The 21,496-nt window shown below is 42.2% G+C and overlaps 1 protein-coding gene and 1 long non-coding RNA gene across 4 annotated transcripts; one reads left to right on the top strand and one right to left on the bottom strand.

Annotated features, from left to right (window-relative positions):
* Window positions 1-3,157: 3,157 nt before the first annotated feature.
* Window positions 3,158-7,966, bottom strand: LOC133148319 (uncharacterized). Of its 2 annotated transcripts, XR_009712516.1 has the most exons (4): window positions 7,276-7,966; window positions 6,868-7,049; window positions 6,595-6,756; window positions 3,158-3,258 (listed from the first exon to the last, which is right to left on the bottom strand). It is a non-coding gene; the product is annotated as an uncharacterized LOC133148319 (long non-coding RNA). The 2 variants fall into 2 exon arrangements; XR_009712515.1 differs by having other exon boundaries at window positions 6,868-7,966.
* A 2,689-nt stretch (window positions 7,967-10,655) lies between these two features.
* Window positions 10,656-21,248, top strand: LOC133148317 (uncharacterized). Of its 2 annotated transcripts, XR_009712513.1 has the most exons (9): window positions 10,656-11,050; window positions 12,862-12,971; window positions 14,124-14,336; window positions 14,748-14,855; window positions 15,650-15,830; window positions 16,554-16,722; window positions 16,804-19,606; window positions 19,768-19,890; window positions 20,819-21,248. XR_009712513.1 is itself a non-coding variant. In XM_061271414.1 (6 exons), the coding sequence occupies exons 3-6, from the start codon at window positions 14,126-14,128 to the stop codon at window positions 16,928-16,930; spliced, it is 1,590 nt and encodes a 529-aa protein (XP_061127398.1). In that variant the 5' UTR covers window positions 10,707-11,050; window positions 12,862-12,971; window positions 14,124-14,125; the 3' UTR covers window positions 16,931-18,870. The 2 variants fall into 2 exon arrangements, 1 of the variants encoding a protein (XP_061127398.1); XM_061271414.1 differs by lacking the exons at window positions 19,768-19,890; window positions 20,819-21,248 and having other exon boundaries at window positions 10,707-11,050; window positions 14,748-15,830; window positions 16,804-18,870.
* The last annotated feature ends 248 nt before the right edge of the window (window positions 21,249-21,496 follow it).

The following is a 21,496-nucleotide window of genomic DNA, read 5'->3' as shown; positions in this document are numbered from 1 at the left end:
TCACTGTTAAAAGTAATAAACACCATAAAATCAAAAAATATATACCGTAATATACATATACGAGCCATCACAGTCATCTTTGCATTTATTCTATGAACAGAATACTTTTTCTCACTGTTAAAAGTATTAAACACCAAAAATTTAACAATAATATACCGTAATATACATATTGGAGCAATCAATGTAATTCTTGCATTTATTCTATGTACAAAATACTTTTTCTCACTGTTAAAAGGATAAAACACCATACATTTAAAAATAATTTACCGTGATATACATATAAGATAAGATAAGATAATCCTTTATTATTCCCTCAATGGGGAAACTCCTATGTTAGCAGCAGTACACATTAACATATACACACACACACGCATGCGGGGAAGGGGGTAAAAGATTTTAAAGAAGTAGAAGGTATATATAATTAAAAAAATATGGACAGTGTATACAAAATACACAATACACAATATGCAGTGGAGATAAAAAAAATATTAGATAAAAAAAAATAGTGCAAAAAACAGTGCAAAGAAAGCAGGTAAAAGAGTGTGAGGTAGACAGATATTGCACATAGTGTGATTGCACATATGGTTATTGCACGTTATTTTGTCCGTTAGCTACGGTGATCGGCCTGGTTGTACAGTCTGATGGCAGCAGGGAGGAAGGACCTGCGATGCCTCTCGGTGGTGCATCGTGGGTGACGAAGCCGGTCACTGATGGAGCTCTCCAGGGCTCTGACAGTCTCATGAAGGGGGTGGAAGACATTGTCCATGATGGAGGACAGCTTAGCCACCATCCTCCTCTCCCCCACCGCCTCCACCCGGTCCAGACTGCAGCCCAGGACAGCGTCGACTTTCTTCACCACCTTGTCCAGCCTCTTCCTCTCCGCTGCAGTGATGCCGCTGCTCCAGCAGACCACCCCATAAAAAATGGCGGACGCCACTACAGAGTCATAGAAGGTCCTCAGGAGGCCGTCCCTCACTCCGAAGGACCTCAGTCTGCGCAGCAGGTGGAGTCTGCTTTGGCCCTTCTTGTATAGGGCCCCAGTCCAGTTTATTGTTCAGGTGAACACCCAGGAACTTGTAAGAGTCCACAATCTCTATGTCCGTTCCCTGGATGTTCATCGACGAGGGGGAGACTTTGCGCCGGCGGAAGTCCACCACCAGCTCCTTTGGGGGGGATGCTTGGTGGGTTCGGTGGAGTTGAGAATGGGCTGGGGGGTCTTGGAGGGGGTGTAGCAGGGGGCGGGGTTGAGGTGAGAGTCCTCGGAGTAGAAGAGGCTCCAGTCGGGGTGGGGGGAGGAGTGGATGTTTGTTCAAAACGGTTGAAGAACCGGTTCAGGTCATTCACCCACTCCTGATCCCTGTCCAGCGCAGGTCTGGAGTTGCTACGTCCTGAGATGGTGTTCAGGCTCCTCCAGACCCCGCTGACGTTGTCCCGCTGCAGTTGGTCTTCCATCCTCCTCCTGTAGTTGCTCTTCCCCTCCCTGATCTTCTTCCTCAAGTCCCTCTGCACCGTTTTCAGTAGGTCCCTGTCTCCCGATTTAAAGACCCTCCTTTTGTCCCTGAGCAGGTCTTTGATCTCAGGGGTGATCCAAGGTTTGCTGTTTGCAAAAACTCTGACTGTTTTGGTGGGTATGGTGGAGTCTACACAAAAGTTAATGTAGTCCGTGACACAGCTGGTGAGACCGTCGATGTCGTCCCCGTAGTCCTCACAGAACACGTCCCACACCGTATACGAGCAATCAATGAAATTTTTGCATTTATTCTATGTACAAAATACTTTTTCTCACTGTTAAAAGTATAAAACACCATAAATTTAACAGTAATATACCGTAATGCACATATACGAGCAATCAATGTAATTCTTGCGTTTATTTTTGGTAAAGAGTACTTTTTCTCACTGTTAAAAGTATTAAACACCATATATTTAACAATAATATTCCGTATTACATTTATGAGCCATCACTGTAATTCTTGCATTTATTTATCTATTTATTTTTCTCTCTTTTTCTCTCGTGAAATGTGGTCTGGATCCCAAAGATGTCATAAGTGAACCTAATTTGCAAAAATGTCATAAAATTATTTTTCAGAAACTGTGTTTTAATTAATCTTCATGCAGTCTAGAATATTTAAATTGAGATTTGAATTGAGTTTAAGTATTGTAGTTTTTGATCAGGATCTTGACTAATGTGGTCTGGATACCAAAAACCATGTGGAATTGCTCTTGCGATGGAGAAGCCAACTCAGATTTACATTTTCACAAATAGAGTCAAGGTTTCACAAATCAGAAGCGGTGTGGTGTTATAGAAGATGTTTATTTTGAACACCTTTTTTTCCCAACACAATGTTTGCACTATTCTATGAAATTGGGTTCACTGACCCATAAGGTCTGATTGATTAAAAGCTTTGAAAATACAAATTATTTGTCTATTCATGATGTATATTGAGCTAAGATTCGACTTATGCTGTATATCAACAAAACTCAGGACATGCATCAGAAATATCCGTTTTTTAATTTCTCTCAGATTTGGAATTCTTGCTCTTTTCACCCAGCGGAGGTGACCTAAGGCGGGGTGAATAATGCCTGGGGCCATCTGAACTGACACCAATCTATTAATTATGCCTAACATGAAAGGTAAGGCGGAAGATTTTCTTGAAATTCAGGAAAGAATCGCCCTCTCCATTAACGGTATTAAATACTGTGATTTCAGTTGTAATTATAGTATTAGATGTTTTAACTGTATGCTAAATAACAATTAAATACTGTGATTCCAGTTGCGTTTACAGTATTAGTTGTTTAACTGTATACAAAATAACATTTAAATACTGTGATTTCAGTTTTATTTAGTTAGATGTTTTAACTATACTAAAAAAATTAAAAACTGTGATTTTAGTTGCATTTACAGTATTAGTTGCTTAACTGCAGAATAAATATCAATGAAATACCGCGCTTTCAGTTGCCTTTACATAACTGGTTTATTTACTGTACAAACAAATGAACTGTATTGTATATGGCAATGCAGTAAGAGTAGGTACCAGGTAATCATTGTAAATTGAGTTTCTCACTGTACAATTTAAATGCTGAATCAGTGATTTAATATTAATCATTAATAGAATGACCCATATTCTAAAATATTTCAATTAACTACAGACAACAAGAAATTTGTTAACAGGGTTATTTATTTTTTTGTGAACAGGAACATAAAGCACATTACCAAACCTTTTAGACAAAACTTCCTTGGGCTTGGACAAAACAGGAGCCCTGAAATTAAAGAAGAAAATACATTAAGAATTATGATGGTGATGTCGTTGTCATGTCAAGATACTTGTTCCTGATAGGAAGTGTGTCACTGGCTGCAGGAACACTCATGCAATTAGCAAGGTTGGAGTTATATTATTAGTAGGGATGTAACGATTACTCATGAGATGATTAAAAATCCATCCATCCATCCATCCATCCATCCATCCATCTTCTTCCGCTTATCCGGGGTCGGGTCGCGGGGGCAGCAGCTTCAGGAGGGACTCCCAGACTTCCCTCTCCCCAGCCACTTCCTCTAACTCATCCCGGGGGATCCCAAGGCGTTCCCAGGCCAGCTGAGAGACATAATCTCTCCAGCGCGTCCTGGGTCGTCCCCGGGGTCTCCTACCGGTGGGACATGCCCGGAACACCTCCCCAGGGAGGCGTCCAGGAGGCATCCTGATGAGATGCCCGAGCCACCTCATCTGGCTCCTATCAACGTGGAGGAGTAGCGACTCTACTCCGAGTCTCTCCCGGATGACCGAACTTCTCACCCTATCTCTATAAGGGAGAGCCCGGACATCCTGCGGAGAAAACTCATTTCGGCCGCTCGTATCCGGGATCTCGTTCTTTCGGTCACGACCCATAGCTCATGACCATAGGTGAGGGTAGGAGCGTAAATCAACCGGTAAATTGAGAGCTTTGCCTTTTGGCTCAGCTCTCTCTTTACCACGACGGACCGGTACAGAGTCCGCATTACTGCCGACGCTGCACCGATCCGCCTGTCGATCTCGCGCTCCATCCTCCCCTCACTCGTGAACAAGACCCCAAGATACTTAAACTCCTCCACTTGGGGCAGGATCTCATCCCCGATCCGGAGAGGGCATTCCACCCTTTTCCGATCGAGGACCATGGACTCGGATTTGGAGGTGCTGACCCTCATCCCAACCGCTTCGCACTCGGCTGCAAACCGCTCCAGTGAGAGATGGAGCTCACAGCCTGAAGAAGCCAACAGCACCACGTCGTCTGCAAAAAGCAGATACGCGATGCTGAGGTCCCCAAACCGGACACCCTCAACGCCTCGGCTGCGCCTAGAAATTCTGTCCATAAAAATTATAAACAGAATCGGTGACAAAGGGCAGCCTTGGCGGAGTCCAACCCTCACTGGGAACGAATCCGACTTACTGCCGGAAATTCGGACCAAACTCTGGCATCGGTGATACACGGACCGAACCGCCCTTATCAGTTGGCTCGGTACCCCGTACTCCCGAAGCACCCCCCACAGGACCTCCCTAGGGACACGGTCGAACGCCTTCTCCAAGTCCACAAAACACATGTGGACTGGTTGGGCGAACTCCCATGCACCCTCGAGGATCCTGCTGAGGGTGAAGAGCTGGTCCACTGTTCCACGGCCAGGACGAAAGCCACACTGTTCCTCCTGAATCCGAGGTTCGACCTCCCGACGGACCCTCCTCTCCAGCACCCCTGAATAGACCTTACCAGGGAGGCTGAGGAGTGTAATTCCCCTGTAAATGGAACACACCCTCCGGTCCCCCTTCTTAAAGAGGGGAACCACCACCCCAGTCTGCCAATCCAGAGGCACTGTCCCCGATGTTCACGCGATGCTGTAGAGACGTGTCAGCCATGACAGCCCCACAGCATCCAGAGCCCTTAAGAAATCCGGGCGGATCTCATCCACCCCCTGGGCCTTGCCACCGAGGAGTTTTTTAACTACCTCAGTGACTTCAACCCCAGAGATTGGAGAGTCCGCCTCTGAGTCCCCAGGCCCTGCCTCCACAATGGAAGGCGTGTCGGTGGAATTGAGGAGGTCTTCGAAGTATTCTCCCCACCGACACACGACGTCCCGAGTCGAGGTCAGCAGCACGCCATCTCCACTGTAAACAGTGTTGACGTTGCACTGCTTCCCCCTCCTGAGACGCCGGATGGTGGACCAGAATTTCCTCGAAGCCGTCCGGAAGTCATTTTCCATGGCCTCGCCAAACTCCTCCCACGCCCGGGTTTTTGCCTCAGCAACCGCCGAAGCCGCGTTCCGCTTGGCCATCCGGTACCTGTCAGCTGCCTCGGGAGTCCCACAGGCCAAAACGGCCCGATAGGACTCCTTCTTCAGCTTGACGGCATCCCTTACCGCCGGTGTCCACCAGCGAGTTCGGGGATTGCCGCCACGACAGGCACCAATGACCTTACGGCCACAGCTCCGCTCGGCCGCCTCAACAATGGAGGCGCGGAACAAGGTCCACTCGGACTCAATGTCCCCCGCCTCCCCCGGGACGTGGGAAAAGTTCTGCCGGAGGTGGGAATTGAAGCTCTTCCTGACAGGGGATTCCGCCAGACGTTCCCAGCAGACCCTCACAGAACGTTTGGGTCTGCCAGGTCGGACCGGCATCTTCCCCCACCATCGGAGCCAACCCACCACCAGGTGGTGATCAGTTGACAGCTCCGCCCCTCTCTTCGCCCGAGTGTCCAAAACATGCGGCCGCAAATCCGATGACACGACTACAAAGTCGATTATCGAACTGCGGCCTAGGGTGTCCTGGTGCCAAGTGCACACATGGACACCCTTAGTTTTAAACATGGTGTTCATTATAGAAAATCCGTGTCGAGCACAGAAGTCCAATAATAGAACACCGCTCGGGTTCAGATCGGGGGGGCCGTTCCTCCCAATCACGCCCTTCCAGGTCTCACTGTCATTGCCCACGTGAGCTTTGAAGTCACCCAGTAGAACGATGGAGTCCCCAGAAGGAGCGCTCTCCAGCACCTCCTCCAGGGACTCCAAAAAGGGTGGGTACTCTGAACTGCCGTTTGGTGCATAGACACAAACAACAGTCAGGACCCGTCCCCCCACCCGAAGGCGGAGGGAGGCTACCCTCTCGTTCACCGGGGTGAACCCCAATGTGCAGGCGCCCAGCCGGGGGGCAATAAGTATACCCACACCTGCTCGACGCCTCTCACCGTGGGCAACTCCAGAGTGGAAGAGAGTCCAGCCCCTCTCGAGAGGGCTTGTACCGGAACCCAAACTGTGCGTGGAGGCAAGTCCGACTATATCTAGTCGGAACTTTTCTGCCTCGCACACCAGCTCGGGTTCCTTTCCAGCCAGAGAGGTGACATTCCATGTCCCAAGAGCCAGCTTCTGCAGCCGGGGATCAGACCGCCAAGGTCCCTGCCTTTGGCCGCCGCCCAGCTTGCAATGCACCCGACCCCTTTGGCCCCTCCCACAGGTGGTGAGCCCATGGGACTTAAAAATCGATTTGAATATGTCGCAAGTTAAATCGGAGAGAAAATAAATCTCTGCATTGAAACAGCTGATATGCAAATTAGTTGTGACCGTTATCTGAACCTCACCTGTATCTAGTCAGTTAGCCTCCATGAAGTGAAGCCTTCATGAACTCCATGATGAAGGAGATCACATGGGGGTTCATGTATCAAGTCTTCCTCCTCACCACTCTCCCAGTCTTCCGGCTCATCTGCTCCTTGGCACTGCACTTGGTGGAGTCAGGATTAATCCTAACCAAAAACATATGAAATGAGTTAGAGGTTGAGACAATTGCAATTATCAGAGAGATATAGAAATGCCAGTGGGAATAAAGTTAGGTATATAATTTTATCGGTTAATACCTCTGAATAAACTCCAAAGTTGTGCAGGTTTCCCCCTGATACTCTAGGTTGAAAACATAGTAACAGGCGAAGAGAGTGGCCAGCCAAGGCAGTGGTGAAGTCAGCCACGTGAGCAGCAGGTGGGATTATGACCCTCCCCTCGATCGACAGCATCCATTTTTTTGCAGTCAGGATTGTCTCTCCTTAAAGTCAGACATAACAAAAATCATATTTCACAGCAGTCCATTTTATAAATGATCTGGTTCACATGAATGACTGTAAAAACAGGGCAGGGAGCATACATATCTTACAAGCTGTACATAAAACAGATAAAAGGAGCATATATAGTAACTGATGGCAAGCAAACTGATTACTACTTGTGTATTACTATTTGATTTTATTACTTATAGTGATAGTAGTCCTACTTACCGAGTTTCTGGACGTCGCGACGTGTGCTTGGTGGTGCTGCCTCCGGAAGGAAAACGCATACGGAGGCGGAGAAGGTGTTGAAAAACAGAAAGGCGGGAAAATACTCTTCTCTTGCGCAGCATAAAAATATAAAATAACGACACAGTAACGACCATCGTACTGTCGCAGCAAGTACTACATGTGTCATATACCATTTTGTGGCTTCAGTAAGTTTAAAAAAAAGAGAATCTGGTCAGTTAAAGTTACTGCTATCACAAGCTAGCTAACAGTTAACGTTACCAGTAGCTAGCTCTGTCTGCCCTCTCTCTCGCGATCGAAAAACAGCGCTCTCTCGGTGCCGTTTTCGCAGCCAAAGTGAAACAAATGAACACAGACGACGCAAACACATAGAAAGACAACAAAAAAACACACAATACAAGACAAGGTCTTATGAGAAAAGTTGTTGTCGGAGCCAGAGATGCAAGCGCTGTGATTGCGATTTGTCCCGTTCACTTTGACGTGATTGGCCATTCAAAGCAGGACCGTTGAACACACTCGATCCTCATTGGATGAATTCATGTCAGCCCATGTCACCCCATACCCGCCAGTGAAAAAGAAAACGGAAAAAATGGAATAAAAATAATGCCATGGTAAGTCATTATGACATAATGATTATTAAAGTCATCATTTTTATATGATATTTATATGATAATTATTGATTTCATTATGATATATATATATCATATGATATATATATATATATCTATCATATATATATCATATAATATATATATATATATATATATATATATATATATATATATATATATATATATATATATATATATATATATATATATATATATATATATATATATATATATATATAGTAATTAACTGTAGATTTCACAGCCATTTTTTACGGTGCACTTTTATAAAAAATGGGCATGCGCAACTCTGGTCTTGTTTCTCTCTTTTTCAAAGTCAGAGTCTGCTTTATTGTCAACATCTTCACATGCCGAGACACACAAAGACATCGAAATTACGTTTTCCCTATCCCACGGTGACAAGACATATTACACGATAGACACACAAGTAAACAACGCCTTTCTGAGGCCTTTCTCTTCTTCTCAGACACTTCAAAGATACTTTTTGAAAGTATGCATGCACAGAAAGCGAAAACTGGAAAGAGCACGTACGACAGTATTAGTAAAATTCTCCAGAATGATTGACAATTGAGGACCAATCGTCTTGATGATCCACCCGGAAGTAAATCAGCCTCCGCCGTACCTTTAAGCCTGCATAAGATTCAGATGCTCGAGACATGCCACCAGATGATAGGATGTGGTAGATTAGTCAAACAATGCTTTTTAGTCTTTCCTAACCTCTTCCTCCATTTTGATGGAAAACATCACAAGGTCAAGGAAAGATGTTAAAGGGGAATCATAGGAAGTGGGGAGAAGACGACCACAGCGTTCAGAGAATCCGACTGCATGCACTAGACTACGTCATGATGCGACAGTGAATGTTATAGACTTGATCTGTGGTAAAACTACAAAGTGTTTATAATAAAACACAGTACCGCACACGTCTCTTTCTGGCATGACCTACTCTCCTGTAAACCTTGACTCTCCGTTAATTGCAAAGAAATCAATTGTTGCTGAAAGAATCAACAGGTTGACCGAAAGTGCATGATCCATGCTGTGGGCGGGTAAAGTTAGCAAACTAAACATGACCAGGAACGTAAGTACATAGTGGTCACTGATATTAGCATTAGCGCCACCAGCTAAACTGTACTTGAGCGCTTTTCACTTGCGTCACCTAGATTCTGGGCTTGGGCCCGGTTGATAAAACCTCGTCTGACCGCAAAGAGTCTTCGGACCCCTGTGGCGACAATCCGGATCGGCCGGCCAGCCTAGTTCGTTTGGATAAAACCCATGTGACCGCGTAAGTAAGTCATGGCTAAAATCAAGGGGGCATGCGAACTTTCGGAGGTTCAAGCCAGCATGGGGGGATCTGAGGCCAACTACTGGACCAGCTCCACCTAGCCTTCCATTGAATTCCATTCATTTCGGCTGACTAATAAACGTTTTTCTGAAATCAATGCTAACGTGACTTAATTTATGTAATGAGCATACGCACAGGACTTACGTGAGTCAGACTCGGTCAAACCATTGGCTCAGACTCGGTCACATGCTCGGTCAGACTACGTTCCTTCATCACATCTATGTCCCCTGAGCAGTGTTGCCAACTTGCCGACTTTTCTGACCCCTCTAGCGACTTTTTTCCAAGAAGCGACAAGCAACAAACCTAGCGACTTTTCAGGGAGTTCATTTTGGTGTTTCCTCACTTCATGAGCCGCTGGTGCAGCCGCAGACAGTGTTGCCTGCAAGCACAGCTGTCCTTTACCTCTTTATTTTAAACAGCGGCGGCCGGCTGTTTGCAATTTGAAAATGACGTCATAGTTTGTGGGTAAAGCCTCAAAACTACAAACGAATTAGCGCATCCGCACAAACTACGAACTACAAATTAGGTGACGTCATCTGGCGACTTTCAGGGCAGCCAATAGCGACTTTCCTAACTGAGGAGTTGGCAACAATGCACCTGAACCTGTGCAGAAGGGTTAGTTGACTAACGGGAAGTGGTTCAAATTGGCTTCAATTGCCTCCATTGATTTCTACGTGATGGCTCCGTCCATTTCTTCTACTGTTTTTGGCAAAAATATATTAATAATCTTCAACGCTAACTTCATGATGATCTGCAGGACGCTGGATGTCAGAAAAACAGTTTTTACTCTAGCTTGGCAGTCAACAACAGAACGCACTTCATGATAAAAGTTTTTACATCACATCAACACGTAGGCTATATGTTGATAATCGCGTACTCTCTCTGCTGCAGTCTACATCAGACTGTTTAAATACATTATTTTCTTTCTTATGTCTGGTTGTGAATGACCGAACGGTGCGTAATTATTTTGTTGCTGCTGCAAGGAATTGCGGTAATTTCAATTAGTTAGGAGGGTTCCTATCCAAAATTGACTATTCAAGCCTCTTTGAGCTACTATATTAGCTAACATTAGAACACAGGTACCACACGGAAAGTTCTACGATCTGTCGTGTCAAAGCTCCGGCAGACTCTATCCTACCAGTGTGGCAGTGTGGACACGGAGAGGGCGACAGCACATGCTTGTGCGTGTATGTAGCCACAACTGTCTTGTGCAGTTATTTGCAGCATCTTTAAAATTTGCTGAGAAAAACAAATTGAGAGAGAGAGACAGAAAGTTAGAATAATTTGAGCCTTTACACTTTTAAATGTATTTAGAGTTACAAATATCTTGAATAATTTTCATAATCACCAATTAATCTGTTTATATATATATATATATGATATTCGATATGAAATAAACAGGTTGTAGGCTTGAAGTTTGCATTTATAGATGGTCCATTATTGTGAAAAGTCGTTTAAAAAAAAAAGATCGAAAAAACTTGCACTTGATTTTCTTTTTTTCCCTTTTTTTTATTATTTTGCAGTAAACCTGTTCAATAACCACCAAAGGTGAAAAGGACTTAGCAAAATAAAATAGGCCTACAGAGTTTTTGTTTATTTTTAAAAAGAAAGAAAGGGCGCCAGAATTCAAACTGATTGTTTGAATCTTGACGAGGCGTCCAATCAGCGCCTTGCACTTGGCTCCGCTACCAGTGGACGAAGCAACGAACGGTTACGGCAGCAGCACCACAACGTCGAAACTTTCTCTACTCTCATTTTGGATTTTGCTCATTTTCAGCATCTTACTACGGTAAGGTTGATGTTTTATATGGTTTTTAGGTTAGGTTTTATGGTTGATATTTCCCTGTTTGACGTGTAAGATGTATTCTTGTTGTGTTTGTGGAGAATCTGTTCAGTCTCTTAAAGCATATGTTTTGCATTGTAAACTGCATCGCAATGAGCCCCGTTGTATTTTCAAGTGTGTGGAAATTGACTGTAAGCAGGTATTTTCTAGATATGCAGCATTAAAATCGCACTTCTATCGCCACCATAGTGCAGTCTCGTTGACTGCTCCGGATCATGCTATGGCTAAAGCTACATTGAAGTGCACGGTTGCACTTTGTGAGCGCCAGTGTGACGGAGTCAGGGAGTTGCTTGCTCACCTTAAGGAGCACATAGCAAAGGGACACCCCATAAACTGCCCAGTGAGAGGATGCAAAACCTCACTTTTTACTGTGAAGTCTTCATTTACTTCTCATATGTCCAGAAAACACCGACATTGTTCAGCACATGTGATTTGTGGCCAATTCAGAGATACAAACTCAGAAAGTCCTTCTACAAATGAGCAAAACATCCCTACCGTGCACGAAACTGCCAGTGTATCAGAGGCTGCTGAAAACACTTTTGGGGACTCGTCTAATTTCAGTGACTTGTACCTCAGAAATGTGTGTTTATTTTACATAAAACTTATGGGCCAGCTTCTTATTCCAGCATCTACTATTCAGACCATCGTTGAAGAGATTCAAAACATACATGAGATGGGACACACATATACACTGAACAGATTAAACTTGCTTCTGAAAGATTTGTCAGTATCAGATGAAGAGATTGTAAAAATCTGTGATACAGTAAAGGAATGTGATTTGTTTTCAGCGTGTCACACAGGGCCAATGAGGACAGCATACTCTAGAGCACAGTGTTTCAAAGAAATGTTTAAATATGTTGAGCCCAAAAAGGTGTTTCTAGGGAGAGATGAGAACAGAACAGAAAGATTTGCGTACTACATTCCTGTGTTAAACACACTGAAGAATATGTTACAATCAGTGCTCATGTCAGCAGCTCCTTACGATAATTCTGTTTCAAAACCAGATGTTCTCTGTGACTGCCATGATGGTAAGGTGTTTAAATCAAATACCTTTTTTCAAGAAAATGCATCTTGCCTTAAGCCAGTGCTTCTCAATTATTTTCTGTTACGCCCCCCCCCTAGCAAGAAGAAAACTATTCGCGCCCCCCCTCCCCACCGTGACTATCCTAACTTGTCTTGTAAGTCGTAAAATGTTGCACTGTCGCAAACGTGACAGAAGTAACAATGAGAGCGCCACTGCCCCCTGCTGTAGTAAACACGCAATTACACTTTATTCTAGTACTGCCAAAAAAAAAGCCTGTTCCCCAGGGTCACACGCGCCCCCCCAGGAATAGCACCGCGCCCCACTATTTGAGAAGCACTGCCTTAAGCTGATACTATACCAGGATGCATTTGAGGTCGTTAACCCTTTGGGTTCTGCAAAAAAGAAGCACAAAATTTTGGCTGTGTACTTCTCACTATTAAATTTGCCCCCACATTTTCGATCAAATGTTGATCACATGCAGCTGGTTTTGCTGTGTAGAGAAAAGGACTTTAAAGAATTTGGCCATGGCAAGGTTTTTTCAGAGCTACTGGCTGACTTGAAACTACTGGAGGAGAATGGGATTGCAATGGCAGATGAAAATGTTGTTAAAGGGACTCTCTACTGCATTGCTGGAGACAACTTGGGCTCGCATTGCATTGGTGGCTTTACTGAAAATTTCAGTTCTTCAAAATATTTCTGCAGATACTGCCTCATTTCTCGAATTCAATTTCAGGGGGATGACCCAATTTCTTGCGGACCAGAAAGAACCCCTGAAAGCTACAAGTCAGCAGTGGATCAGTTACAAGCTGAAGGCGTGGCGGATGTTCATGGAATAAAGTTCAGGTCAGAATTTAATACCTTAAAACACTTTGATGTTTGTCTGCCTGGTTTGCCCCCCCTGTCTTGGTCACGACATCTTTGAGGGTGTCCTATCTTATGATTTAGCACTTTACCTGAGGTACTTTGTTAAAAAAAAGAGATGGTTCACATACACTATTTTGAACAGACGCATTAATCAGTTCAAATATGGAGCTGTAGATGCTTCCTCCAAGCCATGTGAGGTCAGTCCTAAAACACTGCGACTTTCTGGTCATGCTGTACAAAACTGGAACTTTTTACGACTGTTACCTTTAATCATTGGAGACAGAGTGGAAGACGCACAAGATGATGTGTGGCAATTAACTCTGCAACTAAAGGACATAGTTGACTTGATTTGCGCTCAAAAGATTTCTGAGCCACAGGTTCTTTACCTGGATGCTCTAATTCAGGAATATTTGGATTCCAGGAAAGCACTGTTTCCAGATACCAACTTGAGACCAAAGCATCATTATTTGCGCCACTACCCAGGACTGATTTTAAAATTTGGCCCACTGATGAGACTATGGACTATGCGCTTTGAAAGTAAGCATAGTTACTTTAAAAGATGTGCAAGGCATTTGAAAAACTTTAAAAACCTGTGTCTCACTCTTTCAGAAAGACATCAGATGTTTCAGGCCTATCTTTCAGCTGGGTCAGTGAGTCCTCAAGCCTTGCTTATGAAAGAAGGCGTACCTTTCTACTCTGAGCTATACAGTGAACAAGTTAAAGATGCAGTCTTACAATTTGGCTTCACTGAAATTAATACAAAGATTCCTGTAGATTTGCAGTATAATGGGATAATATACAAAAAGGGGCAATTCGTTGTCACTAGGAATGATGACTCAATGGAGTTTGGTGAACTCCTCCTCCTTGTAGTTAAAGATGATTCTGCACTTCATTTGCTGATGAGAGTGTATTCAGCAGAATTCCTGCCACACTACCACATGTACTCAGTGAAAAATGACAGTGGAAGATTGCAGTGCCTACACATTAATGAACTGATTGACATGTGGCCATTATCATCTTACATCAAAAATGATACCAGATAGTGCCACTGAAGCACAGTGTATTGTCAGAGTAGATGCTTTGATGTCAGTAGACTAAAGGCCAACTTCTTTGTGTTTGTGTATCTGATAGATATGGCTGAATCAGAGATACAGACGATAAGTAGTGCAATTGCTGCAGTGCTTCCAGACCTTCCTCAAGCAGTTCTTAGTTCAGTGGAAGATACATTGAAGGGATTTGGTGCTGAGACCATAGATGATCTGCAGTACATTACAGAAGGAGACTTGCTGCCAGTGTTGAAGCCAGTCCAAGCCAGAAGACTTGTTGCTGCTTGGGCCCAGAACAGTAAGTGTTTTTTAAATTTAACATAATTTCACAAAATTTCTACATTGCCATAACAGCATAGCACACATTATCCAGTTATTTAACAGTTAACAAGTAATCAGTTAATTATTAAATTAAGTAACAATTATTTTAATCATTGTTTTGAGTCAAATTTTTTAAAAAGGGAAAAACTTAATATGAAAACTCATATTTTACAACATTTTCTAATATTATGGACAAACAAGACACTTGAGGCCTTGAACAGTGATCAACATTGTTTACTATTTTGTAACATTTTATGGACCAAACAACGAATAGATTAATTGACAATGAAAAATGTTAGTTGCAGCCATATTAACAATACATAAAATATTCAACAGAGAAGCACGACATCCTTCAAGGTTTAATGTTTCTCCTGTTCTTCTGTTACAGACTCAAGCACTACAACTGCAGCATTTTCCTCTCCACTGTCCGTCTGTTCCTCTCCACCTTCAGTCTCTCCCTCACCATCATCCTCCTCAATCACCTCATCCCCCTCAGGTAACTGTTCCACTTTTGTGGCAAACTGGGTAGAGACATTCCAGATACCATGGCAGAAGCTCCCTGAAGAGTTAGTGCAGAGTTTAGAAAGGAAGGTGAGACCTAGTCCGCGGCTGCGGCGAGAGATGGTAAGGATAGTGGTTTCTGAGATCATGAAGATGTGTAATAATCCAACCAAACACAACACTACAGAGATAGGCAAAAGAATGGTGGCCAAGTATCCAGAAGCCCTCCAAGATGTCATAGAGGGTGATGTCATTGGACCTGGATATCATTCACTGGTAAAGCAACTCCAAGCACGAGTTGAAAATGTGAAACGACCCAACACACCAAAAATAAGAAAACGCAAGGTTGCACCAGATGAGTCTGATACTGAAGAAATTCCAGCTGAACAAAAAGCCAGAGTTCAAGACACATATGGCTGTATAAACTGGGAGCCGAAATATTTGCCACTCTCTGAGACTATGGAGAGTCAGCAAGAAAAAAAAAACAAGATGAAGGAGATGTTTGAAGAGATTGACTTCAATGCAGACAATGTGAAAAAGTTAATACAGTCCACCTATTACACACAGCGTAAAGACATCAACAAGGGGACAAGCATTCAGAAACTCAGCCAAGAGTGGCCCTTTTTGTTCAAGGAAGCTGGTATGGTAGCACACTTCCAAGAACTTACTGGTCTGAGTCTAATGGATACTTTCCTTGGCAATGTGGAGAAAAAAGGAAGACGCCTCTTAAACTTCTTCAAGAATGTTGATGCACAAAAACGCAAACAAGTCCTGGATGCTCTTCTCAAGTTTCAGACTGAGCTGGGCCATTTGGATGGTTGCTCACAAGACCTTGTAAAGATGGTACTTCTTTTACTGGCTCATTTTGGTGAGAAGGAGGAGAACCTGCTCCAATACGTTGAGGAGACATGCCTGGCCCAAGAGGTTCAGATAGAGAAGTTGCCGGCAACACCCTGCATAATTGTGTGTGGTAAGTAAACAAAAATTAAATGTCTAACCAAACCCCGCAGCTAAATCTATATGTATACTGACATCAAATTATACTATTCTATCTATCTATCTATCTATCTATCTATCTATCTATCTATCTATCTATCTATCTATCTATCTATCTATCTATCTATCTATCTATCTATCTATCTATCTATCTATCTATCTATCTATCTATCTATCTATCTATCTATCTATCTATCTATCTATCTATCTATCTATCTATCTATCTATCTATCTATCTATCTATCTATCTATCTATCTATCTATCTATCTATCTATCTATCTATCTATCTATCTATCTATCTATCTATCTATCTATCTATCTATCTATCTATCTATCTATCTATCTATCTATCTATCTATCTATCTATCTATCTATCTACCTACCTACCTACCTACCTACCTACCTACCTACCTACCTACCTACCTACCTACCTATCTACCTATCTACCTACCTACCTACCTACACTTGTATATCTTATTACTTCACCTGGCACCAAGACCAGCCCATAGGAGAATTCAATGCAATAGCATAGTTTAAATTAACTCAGTTTTCAGTACGCTATTACGCTATTAAAATGTTGTTGTTGTTTTAATGTAATAAGCACCATTGTATTTTAGTCAATATCTGACATTTAAGTCCTTATAACTGAATGTTTTTATTTTTTCATTTTGTTTTTTATGTTGTTAATATTTTCAGGGTCCTGTTGCTTTTCTGCTGACACATTCATGTTGAGCATTGACCAAAAGGTTGTCAACGACCACATCACTTCCTTCACCTCTGCCGTTTGCCTGCTGTTTGGGAGTTTCTATTGCTTCAACATACACTACCCAGTGGAACTACGATCAACACTAGAGTTTCTCCAAAGGTACAGTTTATTTCTGCTAGAGCAATAATTTCTTTGATCTCACCCATTAATTGTTACTTCTTTGTTTTTTTTCTTATGAAGGTGTTTCTTCTCAATAAATCCTGAGAGAGGCACCAAGGTCGAGTGGAATAAAAAAAAGAAAGTACTCTCAGTCAATCCTAGAGTCCTCACTCTGATTGCAGACCTCGCAGACCATGAGTGGAGATAGACACACCCTATTAACCCTTTAGGGACAAGTGGTTAAGGTATGAGTGGTTAATGTGTGTTCAGGTATACTGGATGTTCAAGTATACAATATGTTATGGTACACTGTACCTATTTTGTTTTTAAAATTGTACCACAAGGTAAATTGAAATCCAGTGTTAACTTTTTGTTGGAAAATGTCTGGTGGTTTCTAAAGGTACGTGTTTAGCTTCACTGAGAGCGATCAGTGGATTTGTGCTAATTAATCCAGAAATGTCTTTGATGGCACTTTTTTTCGTTTACAGTCTTTAAGGTAATTGTTTTGTGAATTCTATAGTTTGTACAATTTCAAACCAATGCTGTTTACAACTTCACAGAAGTGGAATAACTTTCCTATATTTCAAAATGTAAGAAGAACATGTTTTTTGTGGCCAATTGGTCGTTCAGGTTTATTGAGTAGAATAAGTGTTGAAAATATTGTAGTCCCATGTAAATCACGTTTATGTGAGTCACTCTTTCAGAGAGTCATAGTTGATTATTTGTCTGCCAGTGGATTATTAAATGCAATTTACAGTTCACTGTAACACAGCTGCTGACTGTTTGCGGAGTTACACATAATACAGCCTGACTCAATCTATTGAGTCAATACTCAAGCTGTTATATGGAGTTTTGTCAATAAATATGTACGAAAAAACCTAAAAAAAACTTGTCATATGCTGTTGAGGCTTTTTGTTATACAGAAGTGGGTATGGTTGCCAGGAAAGGGGTAAATAAAGTTTAGGTAAATGTTGATGCTATAAAAACAGCTATGGCCATTTTCTATCAAGATATTTTTTGGGCTTTTAACCTTCATTTGAGAGAGACAGCCTAAGACTGACAGGAAGGTGCGGGAATGACATACAACCACAAACAAGAGACCTTGAGCATTTAGAGCAGGGGTCCCCAAACTTTTTCCTGTGAGGGCCACATAACCTTTCCCTTCTCTGATGGCGGGCCGGTGGCAGTTTGTAACAGAAAAAGTGTGACGATCGTAGGGGAGCTTAAAAAAATTTTTTTTTTTTTATTTTCCAGAAAGCCACACATAACCAAATAACGGTTATTTAATAACCCTTTCCAGGTTCTTTACAGAAAAAAAAGTCAGGAAACAAATAATAACACTATTAATGAAATAAATAATAACTAAACCCTCTCTGAGTTCTTCACAGAAAAAACAGGAAATAAATAATAACTAAATAACTCTCTCTGGGTTCTTCATAGAAAAAAAACCATGGAACATTAACTTTCTGTTGTGCCATGCACAATCTTAACAGATAAAAGTTCAGCTCAGTTGTCAGAGCAGAACCTCTCTGACACATATGAGCAGTCTCTTAAAGTTCTTGTGTTCCTTCCTTATAATCCTTTTGTAGGTTCCAGTAGGCTTGTAGACACCGCTGTCTTTTTTGTTAAAGTTTGATAGTGCGTCATAGTCTGGAGTAAAATTTGTTGTGGCAATTCTTAGGCGAGATCCGAGGTGTTGGTCCGTTTACCTCGATCTGTGACGGGTAGATGTTGACGTTCATGTGGCTGAACGTCACGTCGCGTACGTCGAGCCAAATTGGCAACTCTTTTAAACGCTCGGCACTGTGTTCACCCTGCTTTACTTGGGCGACATTTTAACGGAAGGATTCCAGGGGAAGGTTTGTGGGTGGCTTTAGCGCAAAACTGCATCTGAAAGCTCAGCGCGCAAATTACAAGAATGCTGTCGTCACAGCCCACGCTCTAAATTCGGGACTGATACAAATAGAGCGCGAGTGCGCCATGTCCGTACACGCACTTGTGAGTGTGCACCGAGCTTTCTGACACGGCTTCCGGTAGTAAATGCGCAGGCGAGCGCTTCCCCATCTACTGGGGAAACGCAGTCATTGCAGGCAAAATGAGCAAAAAAAAAAAAAAAGTTTAATAATACAATTTATTCAGGGTTGGCGGGCCGGATTAAACGGTCCTGCGGGCCGTATCCGGCCCGCGGGCCGTAGTTTGGTGACCCCTGATTTAGAGGATGGGTGGTTAACAATAAGGGAATTTCTAAGCAATTCACATGAGAGAAGTGCTCCCCATCCAGTCGCCAAAAACAAAAATTTGTATAGATTTATCCAGTTGTTTTTTAAACCAAATCCCAATATTTATCTGGTGTTTCCCAAAGTCTTCGTGTCTAATTAGGCATGTTAAAGTGAATAATTTTTTATCCCTTTTCAACTGGTCAAAAATGGTTACATTTGTCATGTCCTTCATATCTAATCATATCGCAATGTTCTAACGTTTTATATACTTTAAACTTGAATTGGTGACTGGACAATGTTTATTACATATTTATGAGTAAGATAATCTTCGGGTTCCTAATTATTACATTATATATACCATTTCTGTATGGAATACTTTTTGACCTGTTATCCCTCCCTAAAAAAAACACCTAAAATGTTCAGTTATTCAACTGTATGGAGGGGTGGAGTGGAATGCTAAGGAACTGAGCTGGTAAGTTGGCAACTTATTTGGAATATATACATTAGATCAGATATACATCAGTCTCAAACCTCAAACTATTGATCTCCTTCCAATAGGCCAAGCCAAACACCTCCAAAGGTCCTGAAATTGAGTGGTGATGTTATTGTCAACATGGTCCTCCTTCAACGTGGACCTGTTAATGCATTCAGTCACAACGTTTATGGTAAGTTTTTCCTTACACACTGCTGCTGTAGACTGACAGTGGTGGGGCATTTCTTCAATAGGATGTTTCGTTTGATTATAAAATAGATCTCACTATAAAATGCTTGATATGCTCTTGGTAAAATATAATATAATTATGTTTAAACTTACTGTATTCCCTAGAATGAGAGTGAGAAAGAGAGACTGACAACACTCGTAGATGAGAGAGGGGCATGCAAAGTATGGACTGAAGAGAGCCAACGACTACTACATTCACCATGACCCTGCACATGCAACAAAAGTCCTGTGAGTAATGGGCAATAACTAATTTATTATGTATTATTAATAAATGTATTATATGTATTCAGTAAGGGTGGGGGAAAAATCGATGCACATAAGATCTTTGTTTAACGATTTTTTAATCGATTTTTTAAATTAAAAAAAAATTGTTTAAAAAACAGGCACACCAGGCTTTGTATTATGCAGAAGTCCTTTATTTTTGTTCAAACGTATTGTATAGATAGCTACCTAATTGAGGACCACACAATGTCGTTGATAAAGGCACTTCCCTAAGAATTTAACTTACCGTATTTTCCGCCCTATAAGGCGCACCTAAAAACCTAAAATTTTCTCAAAAACCAACTTATAGTCCGGTGCGCCTTATATATGGACCAAATTCCTAAATTTAAACTGGCCCAAAGCATTGTGTCATGAAATCAATCATAAGTGGCCCGCTGAAGACTATGAATCATGAATCAAAAAGACTATGGATCATTATTTTATGATTATAAAGTAATTTGTTCCGTCTGAAGTTGAAATAAAAAAGATAAAATGGAGAATGATTTGATTTGGATTAAAAATCTGACATGATGGTGCGCCTTATAGTCCGGTGCGCCTTATATAAGGATAAAGTTTTAAAATGGGCCGTTCATTGAAGGTGCGCCTTATAGGCCGGAAAATACGGTAATAAATGTGAAAAAGACACTTTTATGTCCACTTGTCATTCTGTATACCAAAGCAGATGAGAGTAGATCATGATCAGAAACCCAATAAGAAATCTTTATGAATAAAATCGAATCGTTTTAATAAAAAATCTTTTTGAATCAAAAATCGATTTTGAATCGAATCGTGGCCCCAAGAAGGAGGAACGAGAGGAATGAGATAACTGTAATAATCTGATCTAATGAGAATACCTGCAAATCCTGGTTTATATTATTTTCTTGTCCATTTTCAGATTTCTTTTGGAGTACAGCCGCCGTACCCGATCCCCTCCACCGGCCCGCCTTCCATACAGCATAGGACACCACCCCGCAACACAAAGCAGCAACCAACAATACACGATGCGCCGCGGACAAGGGCCCCGCGAGATGTACCGCACACCGCCCTTCCAGCGGCAGAGAGAGGAGGGCGACGGGGTGACTGCTCTTGGCTCTCGGGTGAATGTCTTTCTTTTGATGGAAAAAATGTGGGATAATGTTAATCATTAAAAGTTAAATCAACATTAATAAAATCTAAATACTGAAAAATTTCCACTGTATTTATCACAGTAAAATTCTGGAAACCACAGCTGGCAGTTTTTTCTGGGGTGCGCATTATACATGGGTACAAACATTTTTTATTATTATTTTTTTAAATCCGGATATGATACGGAGGCCGCCATTACGGATGCGCTTTGTTCTCTGCTGTTCACTTCAAACACGCTCCATACGAACACAATGCTCTCGTATCAGATGCCTGCTCGATCACCTGCTCGTTTGCTGTCACAATGTACCCTACACAAATCTGAAACATTTCTTCGCTATCGAGTTTACTAGCGCATGCGCAGTGATACTGACCGGCAGAATACCATCCGGTTGTTCCCAAAGATGATCTTTTTTCTGAAATAATTTTACGTTTACAGAGTCAAAATTTG

Source organism: Syngnathus typhle, unplaced genomic scaffold (assembly GCF_033458585.1).
Source record: "Syngnathus typhle isolate RoL2023-S1 ecotype Sweden unplaced genomic scaffold, RoL_Styp_1.0 HiC_scaffold_55, whole genome shotgun sequence".
Lineage (NCBI taxonomy): Eukaryota > Metazoa > Chordata > Actinopteri > Syngnathiformes > Syngnathidae > Syngnathus > Syngnathus typhle.
The sequence above is the reverse complement of the archived record's forward strand: the minus strand, read 5'-3'. Positions and strand labels throughout refer to the sequence as shown.

Bases quoted from the DNA above. Each gene is read 5' to 3' on its own strand.
- LOC133148317 (XM_061271414.1), top strand. From the start codon at position 14,126: ATGGCTGAATCAGAGATACAGACGATAAGTAGTGCAATTGCTGCAGTG. The intron at 15,831-16,553 runs GTAAGTAAACAA...TAATATTTTCAG, and splicing joins ACCCTGCATAATTGTGTGTG to GGTCCTGTTGCTTTTCTGCT. The intron at 16,723-16,803 runs GTACAGTTTATT...TTTCTTATGAAG, and splicing joins ACACTAGAGTTTCTCCAAAG to GTGTTTCTTCTCAATAAATC.